The following is a 25,519-nucleotide window of genomic DNA, read 5'->3' on the forward strand; positions in this document are numbered from 1 at the left end:
GGCGGTTGCCGGGGGGGCTCCCGGCCCGCAGTGCGGAGTGCTTCCCCGGTGCTGCAGACCTGCCCCGGCCCCGTCCGGGCTGCCCGGCGGCTGCTGCTGCTGCTGCTGGGTGCGTCACGGCGGCGGAGGCGCTCCGCTGCGGAAGAACCGACCGCTGTGCCCGGGCCCCGCGGCGGCCAGGCCCGTCCGGCCCCACGCCCGTCCGGGCCCCGCGGCGGCCAGGCCCTCCAGGGCCCCGCGCTCGTCCCGGGCGGGCGGGAAGCAGCGAACCGGGCATCCCCGTGGGGCCAAGGGTGAGAATGAATGGACGGGCCGAGCCCGGAGGAAGCAGGCGGCTGCTCTAGCCCACCGGATCCCTTGGATGAGTCACCAGCCTCGAGTTTCACCACAGTCCCTCGTACAGGGCTTCTTTAAGGCTAAACGTTTACTAGCAGGCCGTGATGTTTCAGATAGCAATAGGTCTCGATGCTTCTTGGTTGCACGGACACGTAGGCCTAAGGGATCCCTCCGGCTGCGCTGCCCTGCGGCGTGCTGCCCTGGGTAGTGCACGCTGGTTCCCCTCGCCTGTCCCGTTGTTGGCCGCGCAGCCCCTTCCTCTGCTCCCGCTGCCACAGTCGGACACAGCCTGTCCCAGTGCTGAAAGGAGCTCTTCACCTTGGTGGCAGGGACCTCCGTCAGCCTCAGCAAAGGGAGATACGTAGCAGATAGGTAGCAGGAAAGACAGCCCCTAGAAATGACAGTTCTTGTGGGTTTTGCTGCCCCGTCTATCACAGCAAGAGACAGGGATGAATGACTGTGACCCTGCTGCATGGGAAGGGAGAGCGGAGGGGAGAAGCAAGAAGCTGCTGGGCAAGCCCCCATGTTGTCCTCTCGGGGCTCTGCCAGCAGCAGGGGCGTGCAGAGGTCAGTGCTCCCTGGTGCGGCACCTGCGGCCCAGTGAAGCTGGCTGGCCTTCAGTGTGCCTCTGGCTGCAGGAGGTCTCCCTGGAAAAATGCTGTGTGCTGCTGGAGGTGACTCCAGCAACATATGGAGGTTGGAGCCCTCCCCTCACTCACAGGAAAGTGGGTTAGGGACAGGCAGTAAGTCAGATGTGTGTCAGAGCGGTGGAAATATCCTGACCAGGGTCAGGAGCCTAGTTGCTTCCCAGGACCACAATGTGTGTCTCAATCACTGGTGAGACTGGGAGGTGGGAGTCATCCCTTCAAGGGCTTGCAGGCAGATTGCTGGCTACCTGGGCATTTAGAAGATAATCTTCTGCAGGGGCAGGATGTGGTAAGTGAAGAAATAGACCCTGAAAGGCTCCTGGGCAGGCTGTCCCAAAGACCATGTCTGTTCCAGTTTGCCTTCGGGAGAAGGTACATGCTGAGGATGTCAGGGGGAGCAGAGGATAAATGGTGGTGATGGCCTTGTAAAGTATCTCTGCTTGAAACTGCTGGCTGGAGGATCTGTCTTGGTGTGCTGCATCCTGGAATGGTGTGTTACTGCTGAGCGAGTTTTTCTGCCAGTCTTTCAGTATGGATGTGGCTCCTTACCTGTAGCTCCGGGAACATGTTACCCAGATTTGTGCCTGAGAGGCTTTCTGGTGCTGTCCTTGGTCTGCACCCTCACAACATCTTGGTGCAGCTGCCTCCATGCTGCTGAGACCTTCCCAAAGGAGTGAGTGGCAGGTTGTCACGGCCCCACACAGCCTATCCATGGTGGCCCTTGTAATATAAGGGTGTTTTTGGCTTTTAGTGATGTCAGCCTTGAGGGAATTAGGAGCTCAGAAGTGAGAGCAGGAGGGAACAAATCTATTGACAGGCTCTCATCTCAGATACTTCCACCAAGAAACTGTTCCAGGAAACCTGTGTTTGAGTTTAACTAACTTTCTGCCCACTTGCTGGGTCTGAGTTCTGGTTTGAAGCTGCAGAGTCCCTGGGACATGCAGCCAGCTTGTGGTGTAGTGTCTGAGTCAACTGCTTTTTTCAGTATTGCTAACCTGAGCATCCAGATACTGTGAGTCAGGTCCAAAAAACTATGAGTTTAAAAATAATACAGTGTGAGTTCCATGCATTTATCCTCTGTCATGGAACCCTTCAGGGCTTACAAGTTTAAGCTTTTTTCTGGCAGGGGTAAAAACTTACTTTCAGAAGGTTGAATTTTATTGTTTCAGAAAAACACTAAAATTTGAAAGAGTCAGAAATATCTTTCTCATCAGTACAAAAGTCTTAGGACTCATGACAGTGGCCAGACTTTGCCTCCTTTTGCTATGTAATTAAGATTAGCCTCACATTAACTGTCTAAGGTCTGTCCTCTATGCAGCCAGGTGCCTGATAAGCTGGAACTCCATTCCACAGCATCATACGCAGCAGCTTCCAATGAGTTAATAACTAGAGTTGGTTTGTATTGAAATGGAAATGACTAAGCGTACCACATTCCTGAGGTGTTACTTGTTTTGATATAAAATCCGTTTGTTTGGTACTGCCCATGTCTTTCAGCCATTAGTATGGCAGATTGTTGTTCAGAAAAGCTTCAGTTTTTTTCTGGAGCTGAGCAGAATGGGAGTAGCTGAGCACTCTGGAAAGGGCCCTTGCTGCCATGCTGGCTTTGCCCTCATCCCTCCAGGACTGACCCAGCAGCTTCCCTAGACTTCACAAGACCGGAAGCATGTCTTGTATTTGGCTACCAACACAGAAGGCTCAGTGACAAAGGTGGTCTGTTGTTCCTTGGGTTGTTCTGAACTGCCCAGCTCTCATAAAAGGAGTAGAAGATTGCTTCAGCACTGTGTGGGGTTGTCAGGCCAGTGATTCGCCTGTTTGATGCCTGCTCTGCAGCAGGATGAGGTGAAGTGGTGTGTTAGTGCCTTTGTTTAGCTAATTGGCTGCAAGCCTGAGTGTGGTGAGGAGGGTTGTAGGGAGGCAGTAGCATTTGCGGTGGGTGGGCTTGACCTCAGCGTTGGAGAGTATTTTGTTCCTGAATGGTGCTGGCAGCATTTTCTCCTGGAGCATGTGGTTTCAGGAAACTGAATTGTCTTGAGACCCTTTGCATGGAAAATGCTTAGCATGATCTCTGGCTTTCAGTATTGGAAAAAGAGTAAGGGCTGCCTATCATGTGGTGGGAAAGTGCCTCATTCCTCTGCTTTGGATAAAGATATGGAAACTGTTTTCAGACACTGTGGATCTGAGAGGGTATCTTTGGGGGAAAACGTGTGATACCTTTGGCAGGCTTTGTCTAGAAATGACTTAAAGTCTCTTAGCCTGTGACCAATGCTTTCAATAAAATGATTCAGTGCACGTGGATACAATGGACTGCTCTAAGTACTAATGAAGCAGGGGTAATAAATTCATCTTTTGTGGAAAGTCTGGGAAACATACTGAAGGAGTTTGGAGGGAGAGGTCAGGAAAGCAGCAGTGTCACTTAAAGTCTGGTTAGTTTGTGAAAGGGATGGTGTCTGTTTTCCCTGAGATACAGGTGCTGGCTGCCTGACCCAGGTGGTCTCTACCAGTTTTGTGTCCCTAGGCTGTATATTGGCTGGTCTCAGGCTGTGTCTTACAGGATTGGTTTGCTTGGATCAGACCACCCCAAACTGCTCTTCATCTGAGATCAGTTTATCCTTGCCAGGGCTCACAGGATGAATTTAGAGTAATGCCCAGTTCTTGCCTTGCAAGCCTATGCAGGTGCGGAGCCACATTCTTCTCCTAGGAGAGTGGATTATTTTGGAAGAGACAGTACAAGGCTGTGGCTGACAGGACAGCGCTGAGCAGGAGAGAACATTAGGTGCTTCCTTTAAGCTTGTGTTCTGTTGGCTGCATTTAAGATGAGCCAAGAGCCATGTGTTTCTCATTGTATCTGGTAGTTCAAAGATCAATGACATGCCTTCGAATGACCCCTGCTGTTGCAGTCAAAGCTGTAGGGCTTCTTTGGTGAGTGAAGCTTATTGCTTCACTGTCTGGAGAGATAGTATTACTTGGTGGGCTCATGCTGAAGAAGAGAACATAAATTCAGTGTGGATCCTGTTTCTAGATTTGGATCTACATAGCTCTGGATGCTAGAGCCAGACAATTGCTGGAGTGTTGGGTGAACTGCTTGAACTCTGGGCATTCCTCAGTGAGCAGAAACCGAGGCAGCACTGCAGACCAGTGTCTGTAGGTTGGCTGGGGCTGTGCTTCTCCACCATGTTTCTCTGTTGCTGGTTGTGCCTCATCATGGGAACACAGATGTGGACAGTAGGGACAGACCTGGCATCTGCCTGGTGGGGGTGTCACCAGTGGCATACAAAGATTCAACCCTTGCATGACCTACATTAACACAGTAAATCCTGGTGGAGGCTAGGGGTATTAGGTTGACTTGGGCTATGGCTGTGTACCAGGAAGTAGATATATGGCAAGCTGGCTGAGGAAACTACAGTAAATGCACTGTCCATTGCACCTTCACCAGCGTGAATTGTAGGGGGCGTGATGTGGCATGGGGTATCCTGGCAGCCAGCAGACCTGACCCACTTGAGCACAGGCAGCCCTGCTTATCCTGAGGATGGGTCCAGCTGACATGCTGAGCAGGGCGACTCAGTCTGCTCTGTGTGGTGATTTGCCCTCGTGGATGCTGCATGCAGATGTTTTGCCAAGCTGCCTGTCTGTGTCCAGGGGGAGGTGATAACTGATAGCACTGGGAAAAGAAAGCTGCCTGTGCTGTAGGGAGGCAAGGAAGCCCTCCATGCCACATGTGGGGTTTGTGTCATCATGGAGCTGTGCGTGTGATGGCCGGCAGGGGAACATGTACACGGGCCTTAGAGCACTCAGTCCTATGAATGGGCCCTTTGCTCCCTGTGCCAGGGAGGCTGCTAGGGTTCCTCTTTGGGAACTCTGTCAATCCAGGAATTTCTGCAGTTTTCCTTCCCAGAGTGTTTTGCCAGCAGCACCATCCTAGGAACTCCCTGTACTGCGCTACATCCTCTGTGAAGTGCTGGACTTGGAGTATTGCTGTCCCTAGTTCTGGTCATTGTGACCTCCTGCTCTTCTCTGGAGACCACTGCTTACTTTGGGCAGGGTGCTGGATTCTCCTTTCCCAGGAGGCCTGAGGGTTCTGGTGCTCAGCCTTGTTCCTGTACTGTCCCTGGCTGTGCTGTCCTGATGCTGGTGGCTTTTGATCAGTCTGGACTGGCTCAGCTGACACCATGCTGCAAGGTCCTTTTGGGGGCCTGTCCATGTGCAAGTTCTGCATCTAGAGGTCTTGTGTCTGAAGACCTGGGAGGGAGTGAAGATGCCTGGTCTGAGGTTGTGCTGGCTGAGGGGAGGCTGCTTCCCTGCTTCCCTGCTCCCTGGCCCAGCTTTTCCCTTCAGAGCCTTCCCATTGCCAGCGTGTGCTTCAGGCCCTCCGGAGCAGCTGCTGTTGCTGGAGATCAGCTGCAATGGCTTTAGGAAAGAGGAAAGTTGCTTTCCTGTCTGCTAATCAGGGCTGCACAGAGAGGGACTGAGGAAGGACGGCTCTAGTCTGGCTCAGGATGTTTGGAAACAAGGCTATTAATAGCAGAGAGGAGGGGGCCCTGGGTGCCTGTGAGCCATGGGGAGCAGCCTGGCTGTGTGGGAACAGGGTCTTGCCGTGGGGGGGCAGGAGCACTGCAGCACCCTGGGTGAGGCAGTTGGGGGGTGTGGGGGCTCTGCATGGGGGCTGCTGTTCTTTATGTGCTCTCTCATTTTCACACCTGTCTTGATCTTTTCCTGCTTCCTGCAAGGGGAGTCAGCATCACTCTTCTGTTTGCTTGTCCCTTACCTGCATCTTGCTCCTGGCTGGTGTGGAAAAGGGTGCTGTGCCGTGTTGGAGCCTCAGTGTCATGTGTGTGGTAGTAGCTTGTCCTTACTTGTCCAGAGGCTGTGCTGGTGGTGTTCAGGAGTAGTGTTGGTAGGAAAGTGTTAGGGATGGGGCAGAATATGGTGAGGGACAGAGGAGTGAAAGATGTAATGCATATCTCCAGCTCAGCAGGCTTACCCAGATTGTCCAAGTTTAACGTGTTCACTGTTGAGTGGGAGAGTTACTTGCAGCTGTCTGGGACAATGCAACAAGCAATGCCAGACAGCAAGAGCTTGCACTGAGCAGTGCTGCTCTGGTACAGGGTGTGAAAGTCCAGCAGGGAGCTGAAGTTTGGTGCCGTCACTGAATTGCCTGGGAAGCCCTGGGCTGTCCCAGCTCACTAGTTATATCAAGTAGGTCTGCCAGGGCCAGTGTTCTTCTTTTAATTGCACAGGTTGAGCTGAAGGGCTCAGAGGCTGGGGGCTCTGCATATGAAATGTCTGTACTGACGTCATACCAGACCTGCAAGTGCTGGGTCTGTGCAGCAGCTGAAGTTCTCCCTGTTGCTAAAGTGGCAGATCACCTGCCTTTCTTGCTGCAGGACTATCTGGAGGACTGTTTGCTGTATCCTCTAGATTATGCATTAGAGGAATCTTAAACAGCATGGCTTCTGTTTGCTCAGGCTCTACCTTGGGTGGGAGAAGTCTTAGCATTTCTTTAGAGCTCCTTCTCCCCTGCTGATCTGAATACAGGGCTGCTTTCCTCTTGAGCACAAGATCTTACTAGAGTTTTCTCCACCTTTTGGCCTCCATTGTAGGTCTTTTAAAACTTCTCCTGGCTGAAAGCCACAGGCTGGGCTCCACTGCACTCAGGTGTCTCTGTTGGCAAATTTAGGTCGAGTTTTGGCAGGTATAACATCAAACAGGTTTTTACTTGTGTTGTGCAGCAGGGAGAGTGTTTCTGGAGGGAGGAGTGCTGTTGGGCTCTTCTCCAGTCAAGACGACTGTCCTAGTTCTGCTGGGTGAAGCAGCAGCCATCTTGCTGCTGCCAATTCTCTGGAAAACTAGATGTGGTTCCCTATCTATAATGCTGGCATGGCCTTTTGTATCTTGTTGTGCCTGTGCTGTATTGGGAGCTCCAGCAGAGATGGACTGCTGCAGTGGTTTGGCTGTGTGCTGCCTGAGGTGCTCTGAGCAGTGCAGAGCATCAGGAGAAACTGAGCACTCCTGCCTGACCTGCAGGACAAGAGAGAAGCAGAGGGGCTGGCTGAGAGGTCTGCTCGGGATAGACCATGCTGCAATGTCCCTGTGCCATTAAGTGACTTCCCTGAGTTTGGACCCTGGGAATCCATGTTTGTGCTTTGTTCTTGTTGTGGTGGTTTTTTGTTTGTTTGTTTCTTAAGCTAGTGAGGCCTCTGCTTCCTTTCGTTAACCCTTCCAGATGTGTGCTACAGAATGAGGCTTTGTGGGGAGCATGCTCCAGAAGCCAGTCTTAAACATGTGATATGGGGAGGAGTGCTCTTCAGCAATTGCCTGAGTGTGGCTGGGACCTCCGGGTGGTGTGTATGATTGGAGTAGAGCTGATGATTGTTTTCTTTTCTCTGTCCACAGGTTGTGCTAGGAGGCCGTTCTTGCAGGGCTGACATCCAAAGGCTCTTGGACACTGTTGGATGCTTTGGAGTCTCATGACAGCTTGATGTGTGCAGGACACAGGTGGACCTGGACAAAGCTGGAGATGGGGTGTTTGTAAGCACACTGGCACTTGCCATGCACCCAACAGGGACAGTGGACAGTAGCTTCTCCTGCTCTGCTGTGCAGACCCTCTCCCGGAGCCACTGCCGCAACATCAAACAGAAGATCTCCCAGTGGGAGGGGAGGACACGGGGGTGCTCCAGCGAGGAGAAGCAGCAGCAGCTGAAGGACTTTGGGGTAAAGTATGATCCAGGCTGTGATGCTCTATCTAAAGTGAAGCCAGGGCATACAGAGAAGGGCAGAAAGACTGGATCTAAAGATCCAAAGAGCCTGGGCTTGGACTTCAGGGAAAATGCAAGGAGCTGCTTGCAGACTGATGACTGTGGTGACCTCAGGCCCTGTGCATGCAGCCTGATTTCCCAGGCGAAGGAGAATGGAGACTGGCAAGCAGGCTTCTTGGACTCAGAGGAGACACTGCCCCCAGGCAACTTCTGCACCTCACAAGGGTTGTGGAGGAGAGTAGATCCCCTTCCACCTGACAAAGCCCTGGTAGTGCCCTCAGACCTTCAGAGGAAGCGAGAAAGCTGTGACTCCACGGAAAGAGCACTTAAAGCCAAAGGGGTGGACTCTCTCTGCAGGACAGAGAGGAGCTTGGAAAACATTTACTCGGAGGCTGAGGGGCAAGAGGTGGGGCCAGCAGCTGTCCCACCACCCAAGCCCCGTAGGACCTTCCGCTATCTTGCAGAAAAGGACCCCAGTAGCTGCAGCAATGCCGGTGCTAAAAAGGAAGCTCCCCTGCAGAATCATTGTGGAGGAGACTTGGTGCCATCCTCTCACAGTCCTGAGCAGAAAGTAGCCAGCAGGAGGATCAGAGGAAGAACCCAGAGGTACGTTGATTCATCTCTCATGTCTGAAACACGTTTCCTTAAATCAGTTTCTAGATAAGTCCACACAACCTGCTTGCCATGATGTCCTTGTGGAGATACTGGTACTGATGATACTTCTGTTGATGGGAGAGGATGTTTCTGGATGAAAGTAACCCCTTTCCATCACTGTGAATGCTCTGCCTTTGCTGCTGATAATCTTGCAAAGAAGGTTAAAAGCCCCAAACGAATCTCAGTCCCACACATTAAAATAGAATTGAGTGGGAATATGCTGGCCCCAGGGAGAGTGCCGCCCACTTCTTGTGGATTTCAGAATGGCCTCTGGGGGCAGTATTGTGGTTAAATGTTCAGACATCCTTCTGAAAGAAAGATTCTCTTTGTTACTTACAGTTGGGGGCTATCAGTTGTGGGTGATCACTGTTGCAGTAGGTTTGGCTGTTCTGCCCTCTTGCCTGTAGGTCACTGTCACAGAGTAATAACCCTCTGAGCTATTTTGATGCTAGTCCTACAAGCAGATGAGCTGCTTAGGGCAGCTGTGCTGGAGAAGAGTGTGAATCTTATAGGTGGAGATGTGGCTAGGACTCCTGAATCCTTAAAACACCTTTTTCCATGGTGGCAAAGTGTGCAGCAAAAAACATGAATTTTATGATGATGGGCTAAATCCCATTCAGGTCTTTTGTGACTTCTATGCCATTATTTTGGATTGAAGGCCAAAACCTATTGTGGGTTCCTGCCTCTGTGACAGGATGAGACTCACCATACCTGTGCAGAATGTGTTTGGCCATGGAGCCTCCAACTCCATTTTTCATTAAAAAACCTTCCAGGGTAAGGGAGCAGGAGCTGACTGGAAATCGGTGAGTCCAGAGTGGAGCATCCGTGTGTTTGCTGGCCCCAAGGAGGACCATACTCTGTGTGGACCAGAGACAATAACTCACTGGTATATGCAGGTGCCTTTAGAAGAAGTTATGCTGGTTTTCCTCCAGGAAATCCTTTGAGTTTGAGGACATCCAGGGCTTCCGCAACCGAACGGTAGCCACCAGCCCCCACAAACTTCAGGAAGAGACAAAAGGCACCACAGGATCCAGGCTTTTCTACACACAGTCAGAAGACAACATCTATGAGGACATTATCTGTATGTACCTATGCTGCTGGGGGATGCACTCGCTTTCTTTGGGGGTAGCAAATTTTCTGGGGAGGTAGGTGTGAAGGTGAGAATGCACTGAGGACCTGTCCAGCTCTAAGGTCTTCCCCATCTGGGGTTCCTTGTTAATGTTAATAGCTATCTACATGTGAACAGGCTGGTTTAGATGTCGTGGACCTCACTAGAACAGGCATGCACTAAACTGACTTCTTTGGTAGTTCTCTGCATGCTCTGCTTGAGTGCTGCATAGAGATCTACGTGAACACTGACAAAATCAGCTGCTTTGCAATGGAGCTAGTTTCCCTGCAGTGGTAGAAGTGTTGTGGTTTGGTCAATCCTTGTACAGCTTGCCTAGATGATCATAGTGGGTTAGAAGCATCTTTGGATGGTGGAAACTTAATCCATCTTACTACAGATCTCTCTCCAGACCTGTTCAAGCTTGCCAGCAAACTGTGCAGACACTCCATACTCATATCCCTTGCAAGAATGCAGGAATTTATCTCCTTTCATAAATCCCCTCTCCAATGCTTTTTCCAGGTCCTGCGAAAGAAAACCCCTATGAAGATATCAGAGTGCTGCCTCTACCCCTGTGGAAGATCCCGTCTGTCTGGAAGTTACCACCCCCCCGGAGCGCCATTAGGGCTCCCAAGGTAGGGTGAGGGGATTAAATTGTCATGTGTTCACAGGGAGTCATCCTCACAAGGGGCCTATTCTGTGCTCCCCTTGACCTCAATTTTTCCACTGCTACATGTCATTGTCTTTCCTTAATATTTATTATTTGCTATTAATGTACTTGGTAATGAACAGCCATGGCAGTGGCAGTTGATTAAGCTGTTAAGGATCAAAAAGATAGGAAAAGGAGAGTGTTGATGGGCTGCTTGAGTGTGCCGGAGGGGTTGGCTTGGTAGAACAGGAGGTTGCAGGAAATTTATCTTTTGTAATCTGACTCCTCTGACTGTGAGTTTGGACCAAAGCTTAATCCTATGCTTGACCATCTCTTCTGATTCTGTTTTCTAGCTTCCCCCCAAGCCTGCCTTTCTCAGTCGCAAGACACTTGAGCTAAAGTCCTCCCAGACAAGTTTGCAAGGTAAAATATTGAAGGACATAACCCTTCCTGTCACGCTGACAGAGTGGAAGCTGTTCCGAGCAGCAGAGGCTGCTAGCAGGAGAAAGAACTTGCCCTGGGTGAGATTTTAAGCATGAAACCTTATTTCTTGTGTGGCATTTCAAACTCTTGCTGCTTTATCTGACACCATGTAAGTGCTTTGTAAGTGGTCATGGAGCTGAGTGTCTGGCAGGTGAACGCTGCTCATCACTGCTGTGTGTGTGGACAGATGACCCTGCTCAAACCATTTCCCCTCTCAGTAGCAGGCATGTGTTGGGAGATCAAAAAACAGAGTGCCAGTTCTGGCTGGGATGGTGGTGGTGCTGATGGCCAAGAATCTGCAAAGAGGGTAGTCAGTGAAATGTAAACTGGTGCTGTGTTTGAATACCAGCTCTTCCTAGTGCTTTGTCATTAAAAGTATGTTCCCAATACCTCCATGAAGTGTGATGATGCTGGCTCTGTGCTGAGTGTGGTGCAGGAATGCAAGGAGGCTCTCCGAGCTAAAGGGCAGGTTTTGTACAATACTGTGCATGTGTCTCAGACTGTTCCTTATGTTCTCACTGCGCAGGGGCCAAGTTGTTAGATGGCTGAGTGTGTGGGGCTGCTGGGGGAGCTTGCTGGGCACTTGGTTATTTGGCATGTTGGCTTGTAGTCCTTGACTTGACGTTAGGAACATACTCTTGCAGCTGTTTCATGGTGTAAAGGTGATGAGCAGCTCATTAGAGATGAACCCATCTCACAAAGCTTTCATACAATTCTCCTGCCTGCGTTTCTGGCCACTCCCTACTGCCTGTGTGTAAAAGATGCATATGCTTCTGATGCCAGAGTAGTGAGAAAGGCATTTAATCCGTCCTTATAACAGAGGACTTGGTTGTAATTCTTACCTGGTGTGCTGGGAATCTTTCAAGATAATACTATCAATTACCAGCTTGTGTCCTTCAGTGATGAAATGTAGCGTGTGTTGTAGGACAGCTGCAGCTACCGCTGTAGTGGTGAATGCTTGGTGCGTTGTGCCTAGGACTCAAGTTCCAATTATAGTAATGGCGACAACTTACTTTAGCCATGGTAAAATCATTTAACTTCTGCAGATCATTATTGCATATGAAAAATTGAGTGTATTTGCTCGATTTGCATGAGACTGGGGGATAGAGTGGGACAGCTGCAAAATACAGTTCAAATGTTAAGTATTTTAGAATAATAAAGATCTTTCATATGTGGTTTTAAACAAACTGCAGGGGTGGGAAATCAGGAAGGAGGTGGCAACTTTATAAAAATGCTATGACAGAGAGTGTCTTTCTTTTGGAGAGGGGAAAATAAAACATTCCCCAAAACCAAACCCATTCCAAAAATCTGGTAACAATTTACAAGCAGGAAGCACACGTTATTCTCTCCGCTCTCAGAAAACTGAGCCAAGATTGTTAGAGAGACTCAGAAAAGGTTTGGAGTCCAAAAAGAAAAACTTTTTTATTGCTCAAGAAACACATTACTGCCTTAAACACACATGACATCTTTCGCTGGTGACTCAACTGTGCAAAAATCAGAACAGAAATTGAAAACCTCTAGATAAAAGTGGATGGCAGAGGGGAAAGAAGGCAGGTTTTGCAATAGAAGAAGCACCTTCTGCTGCGGGTTTTTTTCCTTCTTGCAGCCTCCTCACACTAAAAGGACATGTCTGTCTGGCCCAGAAAATTGTGAGAAATAGATCTGAAAAGGAGAAGAGCCTATGCCTAGTTTGCTGAGCTTGGGATAAGCGCTTGAGCTGAAAAACAGGTTCTCTTGCTGGATATCTTTCTTTTTATGCAGTATTTGGGGTGACAAATGACTGGGCCCCACCCTGCTACATTCAGCGTGGGAGCATTTAATGAATTCTTAACTTGAGACAAGAATGAACTTGACCTGCTTGCTGCATTTAAAGTAAATCCTTTTTCTCAGTGAAATGATATCATTCTTTGACATGTAGAATCAAGGAGCCGCCACAGCCTGTGATGTTGTGTACCTGGCAGCTCAGGGTGGGAGCCCAGAGAGACCTGTTTCAGGAGTAGTGGAAAGTGTTGTGACTTTGGCTTTAAGGATTTTGTTACCAATGGGTGGAATGTTAGCAGCATCTACCTGAAGTGTCTAAATGCCGACACTTCTTCCATGCCTGTAGCTTAGCCTACTTCGGGCTATGTTGTTTCCCAAGCTTTTTCTTCCAGTGGACCAGGTCTGCGGTGTTCCTGCAGTGTTGGCACATTACTCTGTCCCACTGGCATTCCTCACCTGTGCAAACTGAAAGTATGATCCATTCATTTTAGCAAACTACCTTGGGTCAAGGACTGTGCTCAGTGTAGCCTTGTTCTATGCCCAGCATGGTGCTTTGGAGAACTTTACCTAGCTATCTGACATCCATCTGCAGCAACAAATTTGAAGAAACAAACACTAGGCTACACTGAGAGAGCTCTGCTTTTTCTGGGCTTGGAAAGAATTGAGATGCTTGTGGGTATGTGGAGTTCAGAATCCTTTGCAGAGGAAGATTTATAAGATACTCTTTAAGTCCCTTTGTAGTTGGCCTCTGTAATAGAAAACTGAGATCTGATGCTAGACATTTTGCCACTTCTATCTGTTTCGTAAGTGAAACATGAGAACTTCCAGAATGTATATACAGTTTGGTGTCAGCTTTGAATTGTGCTATTTCTCTTGTAGCAGAAGTTCTGTGCTTATTCACTATCCAGGGAGCTGTACTAAAAGCGCTCCAGCCAGGAGCCTTTGAGCCAGGGTCCCTGGCAGGACTTCAGCAGCCTTTCCAAAGTGTTGTGCTGGATGATAGCTGTTGGGCTGCTTTTCCGTTGGCACTTGTGCCCCTTTTGGACCCCATATTAACCTCTGCTTCTGCTTTGGATTTCAGCTTGTACTAAAAATACAGGAGATCTTTGATTCTAAGCGTGGAAAGAAGAAGGTGAAGTTGCTCAGTCCCAGTGGGAAAGAAGCTCCTCCAATGAAAGGTATAGAGGACTCTTGCACCATTCTCTTTGTTACACACTTGTTGAATGGTGCAATTTCCCCATGTCCTGGGGTATTGTTAACAGGCCAGGTACCACCAGCTCATGCTGGGCTGACTCAACAGTGCTGAACCCTATGTCCTGCATGAAACTCTGACTGAAATTGTTGGGCTTTCAGCACCGCTAGGACTGGGAACACCTGCTTAACCCAAGTCTAACACTGTTAAAAATGGAAGATCCCACTGTTGTCTGATCCTGAAGAGATGGAGTAGTTGTTAAAAGTGCTTTTTCAAAAAATAAACCAGAACAAAACAAAAAAAATCCACACCAAAACCACTTTGCATGAGAACCACCTCTGGCTGCTCCACTCATCTCTTTTGTGCCTCTAAAGTGATATTCTTGTGTTCTGGTTTTCTAGCACTGGTATGGTCTTCATTTATGCTATATTCTATTCAGCAATGCTGTTAACTTTCCTAGCAGCATTAAATAACCACTTGGTTTCTGTTCTTGGCCTGTGTTCAGCTGACCTAGAAGATGGCTCACTGGAAACAGTGACTTCATATCAACTCCTTTTTGAAATTTACTGTTGTAGCACGTTTGCCAGTAATAGCTGCTCTTTGCTGATGCTTAGAGCAGGATAGATGAGCAGCCCTGCGTGATGTTGGCCTGATGAGTCTGAAGTTCTCTGTCTTTCCCAACTTGGGGTGTTGCCCATCTTCCTTCAGCATGGCTAATAAGTGAAAACTATGTGTGTTTCAGGTGAAACCAGCGGGAATGAAAGCGATACAGAAAATCAGCCAAAAAGTGAGTGAATCACAGGGGTTGGTCCTGTCCCTGTAGTGCTATATATTTGGCGAGGGTTCTGATGGGATAAGCATGTTGACTAATTGTGGCTTCTGCCGTGACAGAGAAAGGGAACGTCTGAGAGATGGTGTGCCAAGGCTGGGGGCTGTTGCTGTGACAAATTGGTCTCTGTTTCTGCCACTTATCCTGAGCCCTTCATGTTTAATGCTACTCATCTGCCAGTGGCTAAAGTAGATTCATTTTTGAATTAGTAGAGTCACGCTTACCAAAATATGTCTTGCAGTGAATTGTCGCTGGATCACCTTTGCTGCTAACACTTGATATCATTTTTACCCCCTACTTCCCTCCCTTGGCTCTGTTTTATATTTGTAATGTTCTGAAATGCCCTTTCCTCTAGGGAGAAATCACTTGGTTATTTGTCTGATTCCTTAGCCCCGAGTTTGATATTGGGCCCAGACTACAGACTTGTGACAACCACTTGGTGTGGGAAAGACCCAAGAGGTCTGAGTTTCTAGGCTGGTAAGATTTGAAAGTGAAAAGGTAATGGCTGGCCAGCAGCACTGGTGAATGACTCTGGCATGTCTGTGAGCAGGATAACTACATACAGTGAGAATCCAGTGAACAGGACCAGTTGAATTGTTCCAGATGTTTCATTTACTTAGACATAAGCATGCAAAAGGCCTTAACTTGGAGGTGATGATGAAGTTCAACTTTTTTGTGTTAAGAAGAGTAATAGAGGGTGAAGACTCAAAAGTACAGTGATTGAGTCACTGTCTGATTTAACGGTTGTTTCCGGTGTCCAGAATGCGTCATGGTGCCTGGGCCACAAGGATTTCTTAAGTCAGAGCATTGCCTGTGCTTGTGAGTGTGTACTACCTGCCAAGACATCCCAGCCTGGAGGGTTTCTGGCCAGGAAACTGCCTCTCTTGAATGCCCATGCTGCGTTATGGTGTAGCTGCCTGAAGCCTGGCAACATCACTGAACTGATGAGGCTGGGCTTCTTCTCTTAGCCTTTCCTCGTTGCTACCACAGTGTTGCTTGGAGGTGCATGGAAAGAATGTCAGGAGAGCAGCAGAACGCTAGCTGTCAGGCAAAAGGGGCTGCGGAGCTGCTGCAAGGCCAGTGCTCCTGTGCCTGGAACAGCTCTGTGCTTGAGGAGCTGACCAAGGACTCCCATTCCCATGGGATGAGACAGTGCTGTGAGGTTAGGCAAATGCACCCATCTCTTTTCCCCCTTCTGAAGGTAATGACAATTCCTCTTCTGTGAGCTGTGGGTGTGTGGCAATAGTAGTCACAGGCTGGCTTTGGATTCGCCCCCTCCTTCAGGTCGACACAGGTGCCTGCTGCAGGTGCACTCAGGCTGCAAGAGGAACCTGCACTACCAGACATTGGAGAGGGATTTGATAGAGCTCCAGGAGCAGCAACTATTTGAGCTATTTGTGGTGGTGTCACTGCACAAGAAGGCATCAGAGATGACATATGCACCACAGATCATACAGCAGTTTCCCAGCAAGGTAAGAGCTGCATGGAAACCTCCCCGCACAACGCACTCAATAACCGTTCATTTTTTCTGTGTGTTTGTCCCTTCCTGAGCTCTATACTAATAAAACTGGCCTCATAGGTAGAATATGGGTTTGGGATTTGAAGCACTTTCCTCTGTTACTGATCTAATGCATAGTCTTGGACAAGTTGTTAAATGCCTGTCTTGATTCCCCATTGGTATAAATACCTGTAATATCGTAAGGTTTAGGAAGTCCCACCAACTTGGTGCCTCCAGAAACACTATTCTCACAGGGAGGGAAATTGGATTTGTAATGGAAAGGAATTTCTAACCTCAAATTTTCAGAGAAGAAACATTTTTCTCTCAAAAGACAGAGCAGTTAGAAGCTTCTGTGCCTGATTCTGATGTCTCTGAAAAATGGAAGGTAGATTTCTTAAGGGACAGGGATTGAAAATACAAAAACTGGTTTGAAGAGACAGTGCATCTCCAGAAGTGACTGACCCTGCTGCTAAAATGCTGCAGCCTTTCCTTTCTCCTCACGGGTGTGCCTGTCTGTGATGATTCAGCTGGCAAAGCAATCAAATGCAAGTGTGTAATTGATCTGGTTACCTGAAGTACTGACTGAACCCTTCCTTTTTCTGGTACTAGGAGAGGCAAAGCTGCTGTTCAGAAATAACTGGGCAACAGCTGGGTTATGGGCCTTGTCCACTCTATAAACAATAATTTGCCATGTTCTTTTTCAGTCTAAATATTGTTCTGGTGTGAATACAGCTGGGTTTGTGTTGTGGCAGACTATTTTGTTTCCTTGTCTGTGGGGTCTTGGTGCGCCTTATATCTCCTTCACTAGCTTTGACAGCTAGTAAGATCCAGCTTGCTTCTTGAATGTCTGAGAAATACATAAAGATGAGATTTTAGGGACTGTTGTCCCACTAACTATGGTACAGTGGGTGGGACCGCCTGGGAGTTTGAGAATATGGCAAATCTAGTTTAAGAGCTCAGAGCTGAGAGATGATAAAGCCCATGAGAGTTGGAGGACTGCCAATGCCTTTTAAACTGAAAATAATCACCTCTGACCCTGTTAATGAAAATGAATCTGTTCTGGTTAGCCAGTGCACTTGTGCTTAATGCTCATTGGGTGTAATGAAGAGTTTATAGTCTTTTGTGGGAACTAGGAAAACTCCTATTCTAATTGTCTGGAAATATTGCAAAGCCATCCTGTATTGTGGTACGCTGCTGAGGCAGCCTGCAGGAGAGGAAAGGGAGTGCAGTGAAAGTTTGTTCCCAAAGCTGGTCTGATCTCATCAAGGCAGTTTGATTTATAGCAAGGACTGAGGCAGTTTGGCTGATGCAATACAGGAACTAGAACCCCAGGACTTTTATGCTTACTTATACTTTTTGGCAAAAAAAAAACAAAAAAAAAAGGCAAAGCCACATATACCAGCCCCCCAAAAGCTGAGCTTGACTGTGGAAGTTGAAGTACTGTGAACCAAAGCAAACCATTTGAAATAAACTTTCTCTCTGTCTGTTCAGCCCAAACGGATGACAAGATGAGTGCATGTAACTGAGTTATGACTTAGTGTGAAACCAAGAGGATGGAGCCTTGGTACTTGCTTCCGTGGTCCCAGACTGAATATTCATTTGTCACCATCTAGGCTTGTGCCTGGGGCCGTCCACTAAGAACAGAATAAAACCAATAATTCTTCTAGCTGTGCTATCAGGAATAAGCCAGAGATTGTTAAGGAATCTGCACGACATCCAAATAGGGAAGGAGATGTTAAATTCATTAGGGGAAGTTATGTGGGACTCCAGCAGGACACCTGGTGTCCAGTAGCATAAGGGATTTGTGTGCAAATACCTTTAACATCTTAAATGTCTAAACATTTTGCTTCACAAAATTAATAAGGGACCACAGCCAGAAAGAGTGCATAGTCTTAATTTAGTGGGTAAAATTGAAGATGCATAAATGATAGCTGCTAAAAGTGCAAACTTTAGGGTGTTAGAAGGCAGAAAGGAGTGCTACCAGACTTAGCTTTTCCCTGGTACAGCGCCACAATCTAACTGTCGCCTTGGGGAAGGGCAGTGTGTTGTTCTTTCCTGCTGCCCCAGCAGGCGATCAGACTCAATTGTACCATGTGGCTGTTTGCTTGCTTTTACAAATGCACTGACAAAACAAATGATTTTATTGGTATTTATTTATCCTCTGCTCAAGTTACAGTATTTTGATGGGGGACTTGCAGGAACCATTGCCCACTAATTATGGAGCAATGATTATGGAGGTGTTTTGATTACAGATTTGTCTCTCTTCTAAAAATAGCATTGCTTTCAAGTAATCTGCTTGTCACCTTCTTCTTTGGGCTGCGTGCCTAAGACCAGCAAGGCTTTTGTACAACTGTTATTCTGTGAAAGTGCTGTACTGTCTTCCTAACTATGCCTTGATGCTGCCTCAGCTTGGGACAGTGGAGTAAGCTGGATAGGCTGAATGAGAGCTCAGCTTCTAAAATCAGCTTTATGGAACAAACTTCCTCTTCTCAGGGGCATTTCCAACTGAAGTGTGATCTCTCTTATTTGAAAATCTTCTTTTTGCCCCTTCTGGGTGGTTTTAAGCATGGAAATTTGTCCTGTCTTCTTTGAGGGATTTGACTTGAGCCTGCACCAGGTAACTGGGACATAGAATAGCTATGCTCTTTTCACAGCTGAGTTGGGAATGATTTGCACCTCAGAAGCCAAGGACATTCCTGTTTCTCTTAGCATCTTCAGCTCTCCTGGGAACAGAAATGAGGCAGGCTGCCTAATCACACAACTGTCATCTGGGGGCTCAATTCTAGTTTCACTCACTATAAACTTGGCTATGCCACTAAATCTTGCTCAACACTTACCAAGACCAGCTGAGTAATTTTACAAAAGTCCAGTCAGCAGGAATGATGAAAGAGGGAATTGGGAATCTGTTATATCCAGAATCTGTTCTCATGTACTTGTGCACTAGCTATCTGATGGTCAGCATTTGGAAGAGTCAGAAAGATACTCTCTCTTATTGTTTAAAATGCTGCAGCCATGCACCATGCTTCCATGACTTTAAATGCGTGTGTTACCCCTCCAGCCTGAACATCCCTTGAGACAGTCAAAGGATACTGAAGAGAGGCTAAAGGTCATTCCCAAATTCTGCTTTCCAGATCCCAAAGACTGGTTTCCTACATCGGACCTTAAAAGGTAAAGACTTATTTTTGAGTATTGATGCCTGATGTGCCTCTGAGGGCAATGCTGAGGGCTTAGGTTAGGTGCCAGTTCCCTGGACCAAAGGAACTGCAGCCAATGCAGAGAAAAATGGGAAACACTGAGCCCCAAACTACTATGATAGGGGAAGATGAGATATGGAGGTGGAGGCAGAAGTGCTGCTTCTGCCCAAGCAGCGTCTTCCCTATTTGGAATAGGAAGTCTGTAACTTCTGTTCAAGGCCAGCTCCTGGGAGTGGCAAGTACTTATGCTGCTGCTTGGAAGAATGCAGAAGCAGTTGGGAAAGAGGAGAGCTATAGGTGGATGAGAGTCGGTGGTCTGCAGGTGTTCTTCCACAGAACGGAGGCTGAAGAACCTGGTTACCCATAGCAGGGGTCTCTGCTGTGACCAGAAAGAGAATGGCTTGTAGTTTGTGTGGTGCATGGGTCTTGCTTTGTCTGTCAGTCTCTTGTCTTCCTCTAAACTGCATGGTAAATTTGACCCTGACTGTTCTTTGGTCCCCAGTGAAACATTTTCTTTTGTGTTGACGGGTGAGGATGGCAGCCGCTGGTTTGGGTACTGCAAGAAGCTCCTGGTAAGCCCCTGTGTTGGATGGAGAGCAAAGAATACATTGATAAAGAGAAGCTTTCACAGTCAAGTGAGGATGGGAATGGGCAGTGATTTCCCATGTGAGTTTTGTAGTTCCTGTGCTACTGCTGATATTACCAGCCTCTTAAATGCATAAGGGCAGGAGCGTGATGATACCCAGCGATACAGTGAAGTGGGTTCTGGGTATGAAAGGCAGATCCTGGGATTGGTCATTCCTCAGGAATCTCTTAAGTCAGAGGTATAGAGGGAACTACAGCAGAAGGAATTCTGTAAATCAGCTACATCGTAGGTGCTAGGTTCTTTATTGCACCCCTGTTCTCAGTGTAAATGTTCTGTTGCCTTTCAGCCAGAAGGGAAAGGAAAGCGCCTTCCGGAGGTATACTGCATTGTTAGCCGTCTGGGCTGCTTCAACCTCTTCTCTAAGGTGAGGTGGGGAGAGCCTGTTATTTCCTATCAGACATGGGTCTCCAACAACCTGCAAGCTCCAGGAAGTAACTGGATGCTGCTGTCCAGCCTAAAATTGCTTAGTAATTATAACATCCATCCCAGCAGGGTGCTTCCTTGCTACTTTTGCTTTGAGTGGGCAAAAGAAATGATACTAGTGCTGAGACTTGTCAGCCAGTATACAGAAGATTATTCCTCCAGGAAGTTGCTTTCAGGAAGTGGCTTTTAATATGCAGTATTACTGGTGTGGAGACCCTTAATCCTCTTCTTCCATGACTCCAGGAAATGGAAAACCAGTCTAAGAGGAGAAAAAAGAGCTATTTATTTCTCCTGCCATCATGGGGAGAGTAGGTAAGGAAGTAAATGCTGGGAAAGGCTATTACAGGTAAAGGGCAGCTATTGCAGAAGAATACAGAGGACAAGCTTATGATGAAAGCTGGTTTCTAACTGTTGGAGCACTGAGTTTCTAGAACAGCATTTCAGAAAGGCTTCCTGGGGAGGAGGATGGGGTCTTGCCAAAGGGCGAGACATAAGAAGTTACTCCTTTAACTAGTTGTGAGAATTTGATTAACACATATAACACATTTCCTTGCAGTAGCAGGGGACTGGATTTGAGAAATGGAAAGTTGTAGTCATAGGTACCTATTCCCATGTTGCTTATTCAGATCTTTGAGAGGAGCTTACACAGTGGTCCCAAGCAAGGGGGAAGAGGGCTGTGAGTCCATGTTGCACCCTTCATGTGTAGCTGCAGAATGGGATAATGTAACATAGAATCATATTTTGTATGGCTCACCAGCAGGCACTGAACCATTGTCTGATTTATTTTCTTGCAGATTTTAGATGAAGTGGAGAAGAGACGAGAGATGTCCCCAGCCCTAGTGCACCCATTTATGCGTAGTGTCATGGAGGCACCTTTCCCTGCTCCTGGATGTACTATTACTGTGAAGAGTTTCCTGCCAGGAGCAGGAAATGAGGTAACTGAAATCAGGACTAGCTTTTCTCTGTTGGTTGGTGTCTCTGGGATGTAGCGGCACTTTGCAAACTGTACTGTACAGTGGTGCTGGCTGTAAGTAATTAATGTGAAGATTATTTCCTAAACTTTCAACGCAGGCTGTCAGAGAAACCTGCCTCCTGCAGAAGCATACTGCGATAAAAGTGATTCCCTGCCTTTTTAGAGAAGAGCTGGTTGAGTCGTTTGTGATGCTCTGAACTGTCTAAGCTGCTTGGTTCCTACCTGTGAGGATCCATCAGTTTGCTTTCCAGACAGATCCCCCCTCATCCAGCTCTCCTCCATGCTGTGGCGCTCTCATCCAAAGCCCTGCATCTCTGCTTTTCTCCCAGGTTATGGAACTCTGCCGTCCGTTGGATTCTCGACTTGAACATGTTGACTTCGAATGCCTGTTTAAGTGTTTAAGTGTCTCTCACATGATTCGGGTCTTTGCCTCTCTCCTGCTGGAAAGGAGGGTGATCTTGGTTGCTGACAATTTAAGGTGAAAAATGAGTCTGAGTGACTTGTTCTTTCTGAGGAATGTTGGGTTTTGTTTTGTGTTTGGGCCTGTTTGATGTGCAAGCTTGTCTAACTTTTTGTAAATAGTTACATTTAAGAGCTTTTTGCAGATTCTCCATATAGTATGTGCATGCTGTGAATTTGGAGTATGCTATTTACCCAAGAGGAGATAAGGGCACGTTACCTTACTTACTTATCTCTTTAGTGTGGGTTGGTGCTATTCCTGGTTCCCCATGACTTCAAAAGTAGATGCATGGGGCTTCTGCTGTTGCATAAACAATGTACTGTATGTAAATTACAGTTTTCATGAACCTTTCTAAACTATGTCTGTACAATTGACAATCCATTCTGTGCTTCTCTTACCTTTTTAGCACTCTGTCTAAATGTGGCCATGCTGCAGTGGCAACACTTTATCCCTTCACTTGGCAACACACCTACATACCAGTCCTACCAACTTCCATGATTGATATTGCCTGCTCTCCGACCCCGTTCTTAATTGGCATTCTCTCCTGCTCGTTACCGCAGCTCCAGGACCTGCCCATAGAAGAGGTGAGATTTGGGGAAAAAAAATGGGAAGAACAATTCCAGTGGTAGGAAGCTAACTTCTCTGGAAGAAACTGTGGATACTCTCTTAATATGAAGTCTTAAACTTTTCTGAGACCGTCAATGACTTGCCAGATACCTCAGGCCGTTCCATTGTTATCTAAGATAAATAATAGACTGTTCTTAGAGACAAGATGCAGTTATGCAAAACCTGTGGTTTGTGTGTGAAATCCTGTGCCACTGGGAACATTAAAAAAAAGGTGTTTTAGGTGTTTTTTTTTTCTGTACAGCAGCATACTTGAATGTAAGAGTTAATGTGTTTTGTACATCTTTCCCCAGGTTCTGATTGTTGATCTCTGCGCTGACCGTTTTTTGCAAGAGGTGAGTGAAGTAACAGTGTTGGCCACTCATGGCTATGCGCTGCAAAAGGGCATTGACGAATGGAATTGTAAGCAAGAAATCAGCAAAAGCTAGTATTCATATGTAGACTGTGGGGGGCAGGTAATATCCTGCATTCCTTTTAGATCCACAGAGAAGGAAAGGGAACAGGCTTGCAAGGATCCTTTTTGCAAGGCTGAGGTTGCATGAAGTACAGAGCCCTATGAAGCTGAAGGTGCTGTTTACCTGGGCTGGACTTAGATACTTAGTTGGTTTGTTAAGTGGACCACTAGGATTCTTTGCCGCTTTCTGGCTGTCTTTCTGTTTCTGTGCGCTTGTTCTCTACAGCGTTTTCTCCTCTCTCATCTAGGTGGGGGTTTTTTTGTTTGTTTTTGTTTTCAGGAATGATAATCTAGAAGACAAGTTATCACAGTTCTCTTGCAATTCTCTGCTGGCCCCAGACTTTCCCTAATGTAAAGAAAGTGCCCTCTACATAAACATCCTGGAGCATTAGTAGTTCAGGAGGGTATTTGCATCTCCTTTCCCTTCTCTTATTGTTCTATTTTGTGTTGCAGCCTGCAACTGGAGAAAGGTATTAACGGATCGCTTTTTCACCAGAATGTTGTGACTTGCCATCTTTTCTGAGCAGACTTTTGTTCTAGTGTGTTTTATCACTGGTATATTAAGCCTGAGTCTGTGTAGTGGATGTAGAATACATTGTTCTGTGTTGGTCATTTGTGCATGTGACTACTACTACTTAGCTGGAAGGTGCGGAGGAAATGTTTTTCATTGCTGTGGCTACAAGACAAATGCATTGTCTTCACCAACATACCCCATATTGTAAAGTAACTTCCCTCTGATTGTTTCAGGTGTGCCACAAGCTTTTCTCATCTGTTCACAGTGAGAAGTTTCTGTTGATGACAGATAAAACACAAAAATGCCTTCCTGGCCATTTCTTTCTTTAGGTATCAGATGAGGATGAGATCCTGCCTCATAAGCTCCAGGCTGCACTTGTACAAATCTTGGAGGAACGAAGTGAAATCTTATCTCAGGAGCAGGGTAGCACCCAAGGTACTTGTACAGAAAAGTCTATACATAGACTACATGTCTACGATAGACTATATGACTCTTCCTCAGAAGAGGACTGTCCAAAATGATGAATGTAGTGGGAAATGACTACTCTGTTGTACTTTTCACAGGTGATATGCCTCTTAACTCCCTGGTCTCTGAAGCTTTTGTTCGGTTCTTTGTGGAGATTGTTGGACACTACTCCCTACACATGAATGTCACAGAAAAAGGGGAGAGGGTGTTTCAGCGGGAATTGTTCCGAAAATCTCATATGTCACGTAATGTGCGTCATTTCCTGCACTTGTTCATGGAAACACAGATGTTTGCAGGATTCATACAAGATCGAGAGCTGAGTAAGAGCATGGTCAAAGGTGAGGTTTAATATTAATTTCTCGTTTTACAAAGTGACTTTCAAAGTATAACGTCACATCGCTTTGACTCTTAAGGAGCCTTCTGTCCTGACAGGTTACCCTGTTGGCACCTTGGCAAATGTAATGCAGATATGGCATAATGCAATGGCAATAGCTTCATACCTTCTAATGACACAGCAGAATGCGTCTTGTTAAGCAAAGAATTTTTGTGTATCTGTCTCCTCTCTAGGCTTGATCCTGCAGCTGATATTACAGGCACGATCTTCTTTTCATAACCTTGTTAATGATTTGAGATGCCACATACTAAGAAATGGGAATGGCTGAGTGATATTTTTCTTCTTCAGGTCTTTTTGAGGTCCGTGCCTTGGAGTATTTGGAGAGCATTCCAGAGACTGAACCAAGTGGAATGAACAAAATCCTTCGCAGTCTTGGTAAAGAGGCAGCTTTGTTTTTTGCCGAATATTTTTTTTATAAACATGGCTACTGAACAAATAATTTTATGCAAAAGAGCGCACACTTTGCCGTATGCACTTTGACCTATTTTACCTATACTGAGCACTATGTAAATTTTTTCTTTTTTAAAAATATTTATATTTTTATAATTTTATATAATTATAATAATATACTATATTCTATATATAATAAATATAAATATTTTTATAATATTATTTATATTATTTTTAAGCTTTTCCATCTTTAGGTAAAGTTTGTGAAAGTTGTCTAATCCTAGAGCTGCCTATAATTGTTTCTTAGTTTTGGCCTTGGCTGCAAACATGCCAAGGGGGCAGACGTCTTCCTACCGGCAAGGGCGGCCAAACATGAATTTCTTCCTTGCGAAAGTTGTTAGCCCGATCGCTCCTGGAGCGTCTCCGTGTGCTAACAGTGTGTTTTCTCTGTAGGAAGCAAAATGCGATTTCTTCAGAAGAAGTGACCGTGGGTGCTGCAGGGCGGCGGCGGCAGGGCCGGGCGGTGCTGCGGGGCGGCGCCGGGGGCAGCCCGGACCCGGACACCCGGATCCCCGCGGGCTGCCGCGGCTCCTTGCGCTCCGCCTCCTCAATAACGGCTTCCTCACCCAGAAACCGCTCTCTGCCTCTCCGTTACCGTCCGCGTGCTGCAGGCCCAGCCCACCCCGAGCCGCGGGGCCCGTCCTGTCCCGTCCCGTTCCGTCCCCGGCAGAGCCTGGCTCCCCCCGTCCCGTCCCCCCTGTCCCGTCCCCGGCGGAGCCTGGCTCCCCCCGTCCCGTCCCCCCCGTCCCGTCCCTGGCGGGGCCCGGCTCCTCCCTCCTGTCCCATCCCGTCCCCGGCGGGGCCCGTCCGTCCCGGGCCCGTCCCGTCCCGTCCCCGGCGGGGCCCTCGTCCCCCCCTCCTGTCCGGCCCCCCGGTCCCGTCCCTGGCGGGGCCCGGCTCCCCGTCCCGTCCCGTCCCGTCCCGTCCCCGTGGGGCCTCCGTCTCCCTCTCCCCCTGCTCCTTCGTCCATCCCCGGTGGGGCCCGGCCGCCGCCCTTGTCTCCCCAGCGCAGCCCG

At 47.6% G+C, this 25,519-nt stretch overlaps 2 protein-coding genes across 4 annotated transcripts in view; both read left to right on the forward strand.

Annotated features, from left to right (window-relative positions):
• AMPD1 (adenosine monophosphate deaminase 1) overlaps nt 1-7,468 on the forward strand; it is a 21,747-nt gene extending 14,279 nt beyond the window's left edge. Inside the window, exon 13 of the mRNA XM_026077289.1 lies at nt 7,374-7,468. Within this exon, the coding sequence (XP_025933074.1) occupies nt 7,374-7,451 (78 nt within the window). The 3' untranslated portion in view covers nt 7,452-7,468. The remainder of the gene's footprint in view (nt 1-7,373) is intronic.
• On the forward strand, nt 5,630-25,294 carry DENND2C (DENN domain containing 2C). 3 transcript variants are annotated; one of them, XM_026077286.1, is made up of 18 exons: nt 5,630-8,341; nt 9,163-9,192; nt 9,322-9,470; nt 10,017-10,129; nt 10,497-10,664; nt 13,469-13,565; nt 14,322-14,366; nt 15,693-15,880; nt 18,965-19,074; nt 19,603-19,672; nt 20,033-20,110; nt 20,964-21,104; nt 21,472-21,620; nt 22,009-22,186; nt 22,520-22,561; nt 23,524-23,629; nt 23,758-23,997; nt 24,342-24,581. In XM_026077286.1, the coding sequence occupies exons 1-18, from the start codon at nt 7,530-7,532 to the stop codon at nt 24,482-24,484; spliced, it is 2,859 nt and encodes a 952-aa protein (XP_025933071.1). In that variant the 5' UTR covers nt 5,630-7,529; the 3' UTR covers nt 24,485-24,581. The 3 variants fall into 3 exon arrangements, with proteins under 3 accessions (XP_025933071.1, XP_025933070.1, XP_025933069.1); XM_026077285.1 differs by lacking the exon at nt 9,163-9,192 and adding an exon at nt 24,897-25,294 and having other exon boundaries at nt 7,444-8,341; nt 24,342-24,428; XM_026077284.1 differs by lacking the exon at nt 9,163-9,192 and having other exon boundaries at nt 7,444-8,341.
• The last annotated feature ends 225 nt before the right edge of the window (nt 25,295-25,519 follow it).

Source organism: Apteryx rowi, unplaced genomic scaffold (genome assembly GCF_003343035.1).
Source record: "Apteryx rowi isolate R43461 unplaced genomic scaffold, aptRow1 scaffold_45, whole genome shotgun sequence".
In the NCBI taxonomy this organism is placed as follows: domain Eukaryota; kingdom Metazoa; phylum Chordata; class Aves; order Apterygiformes; family Apterygidae; genus Apteryx; species Apteryx rowi.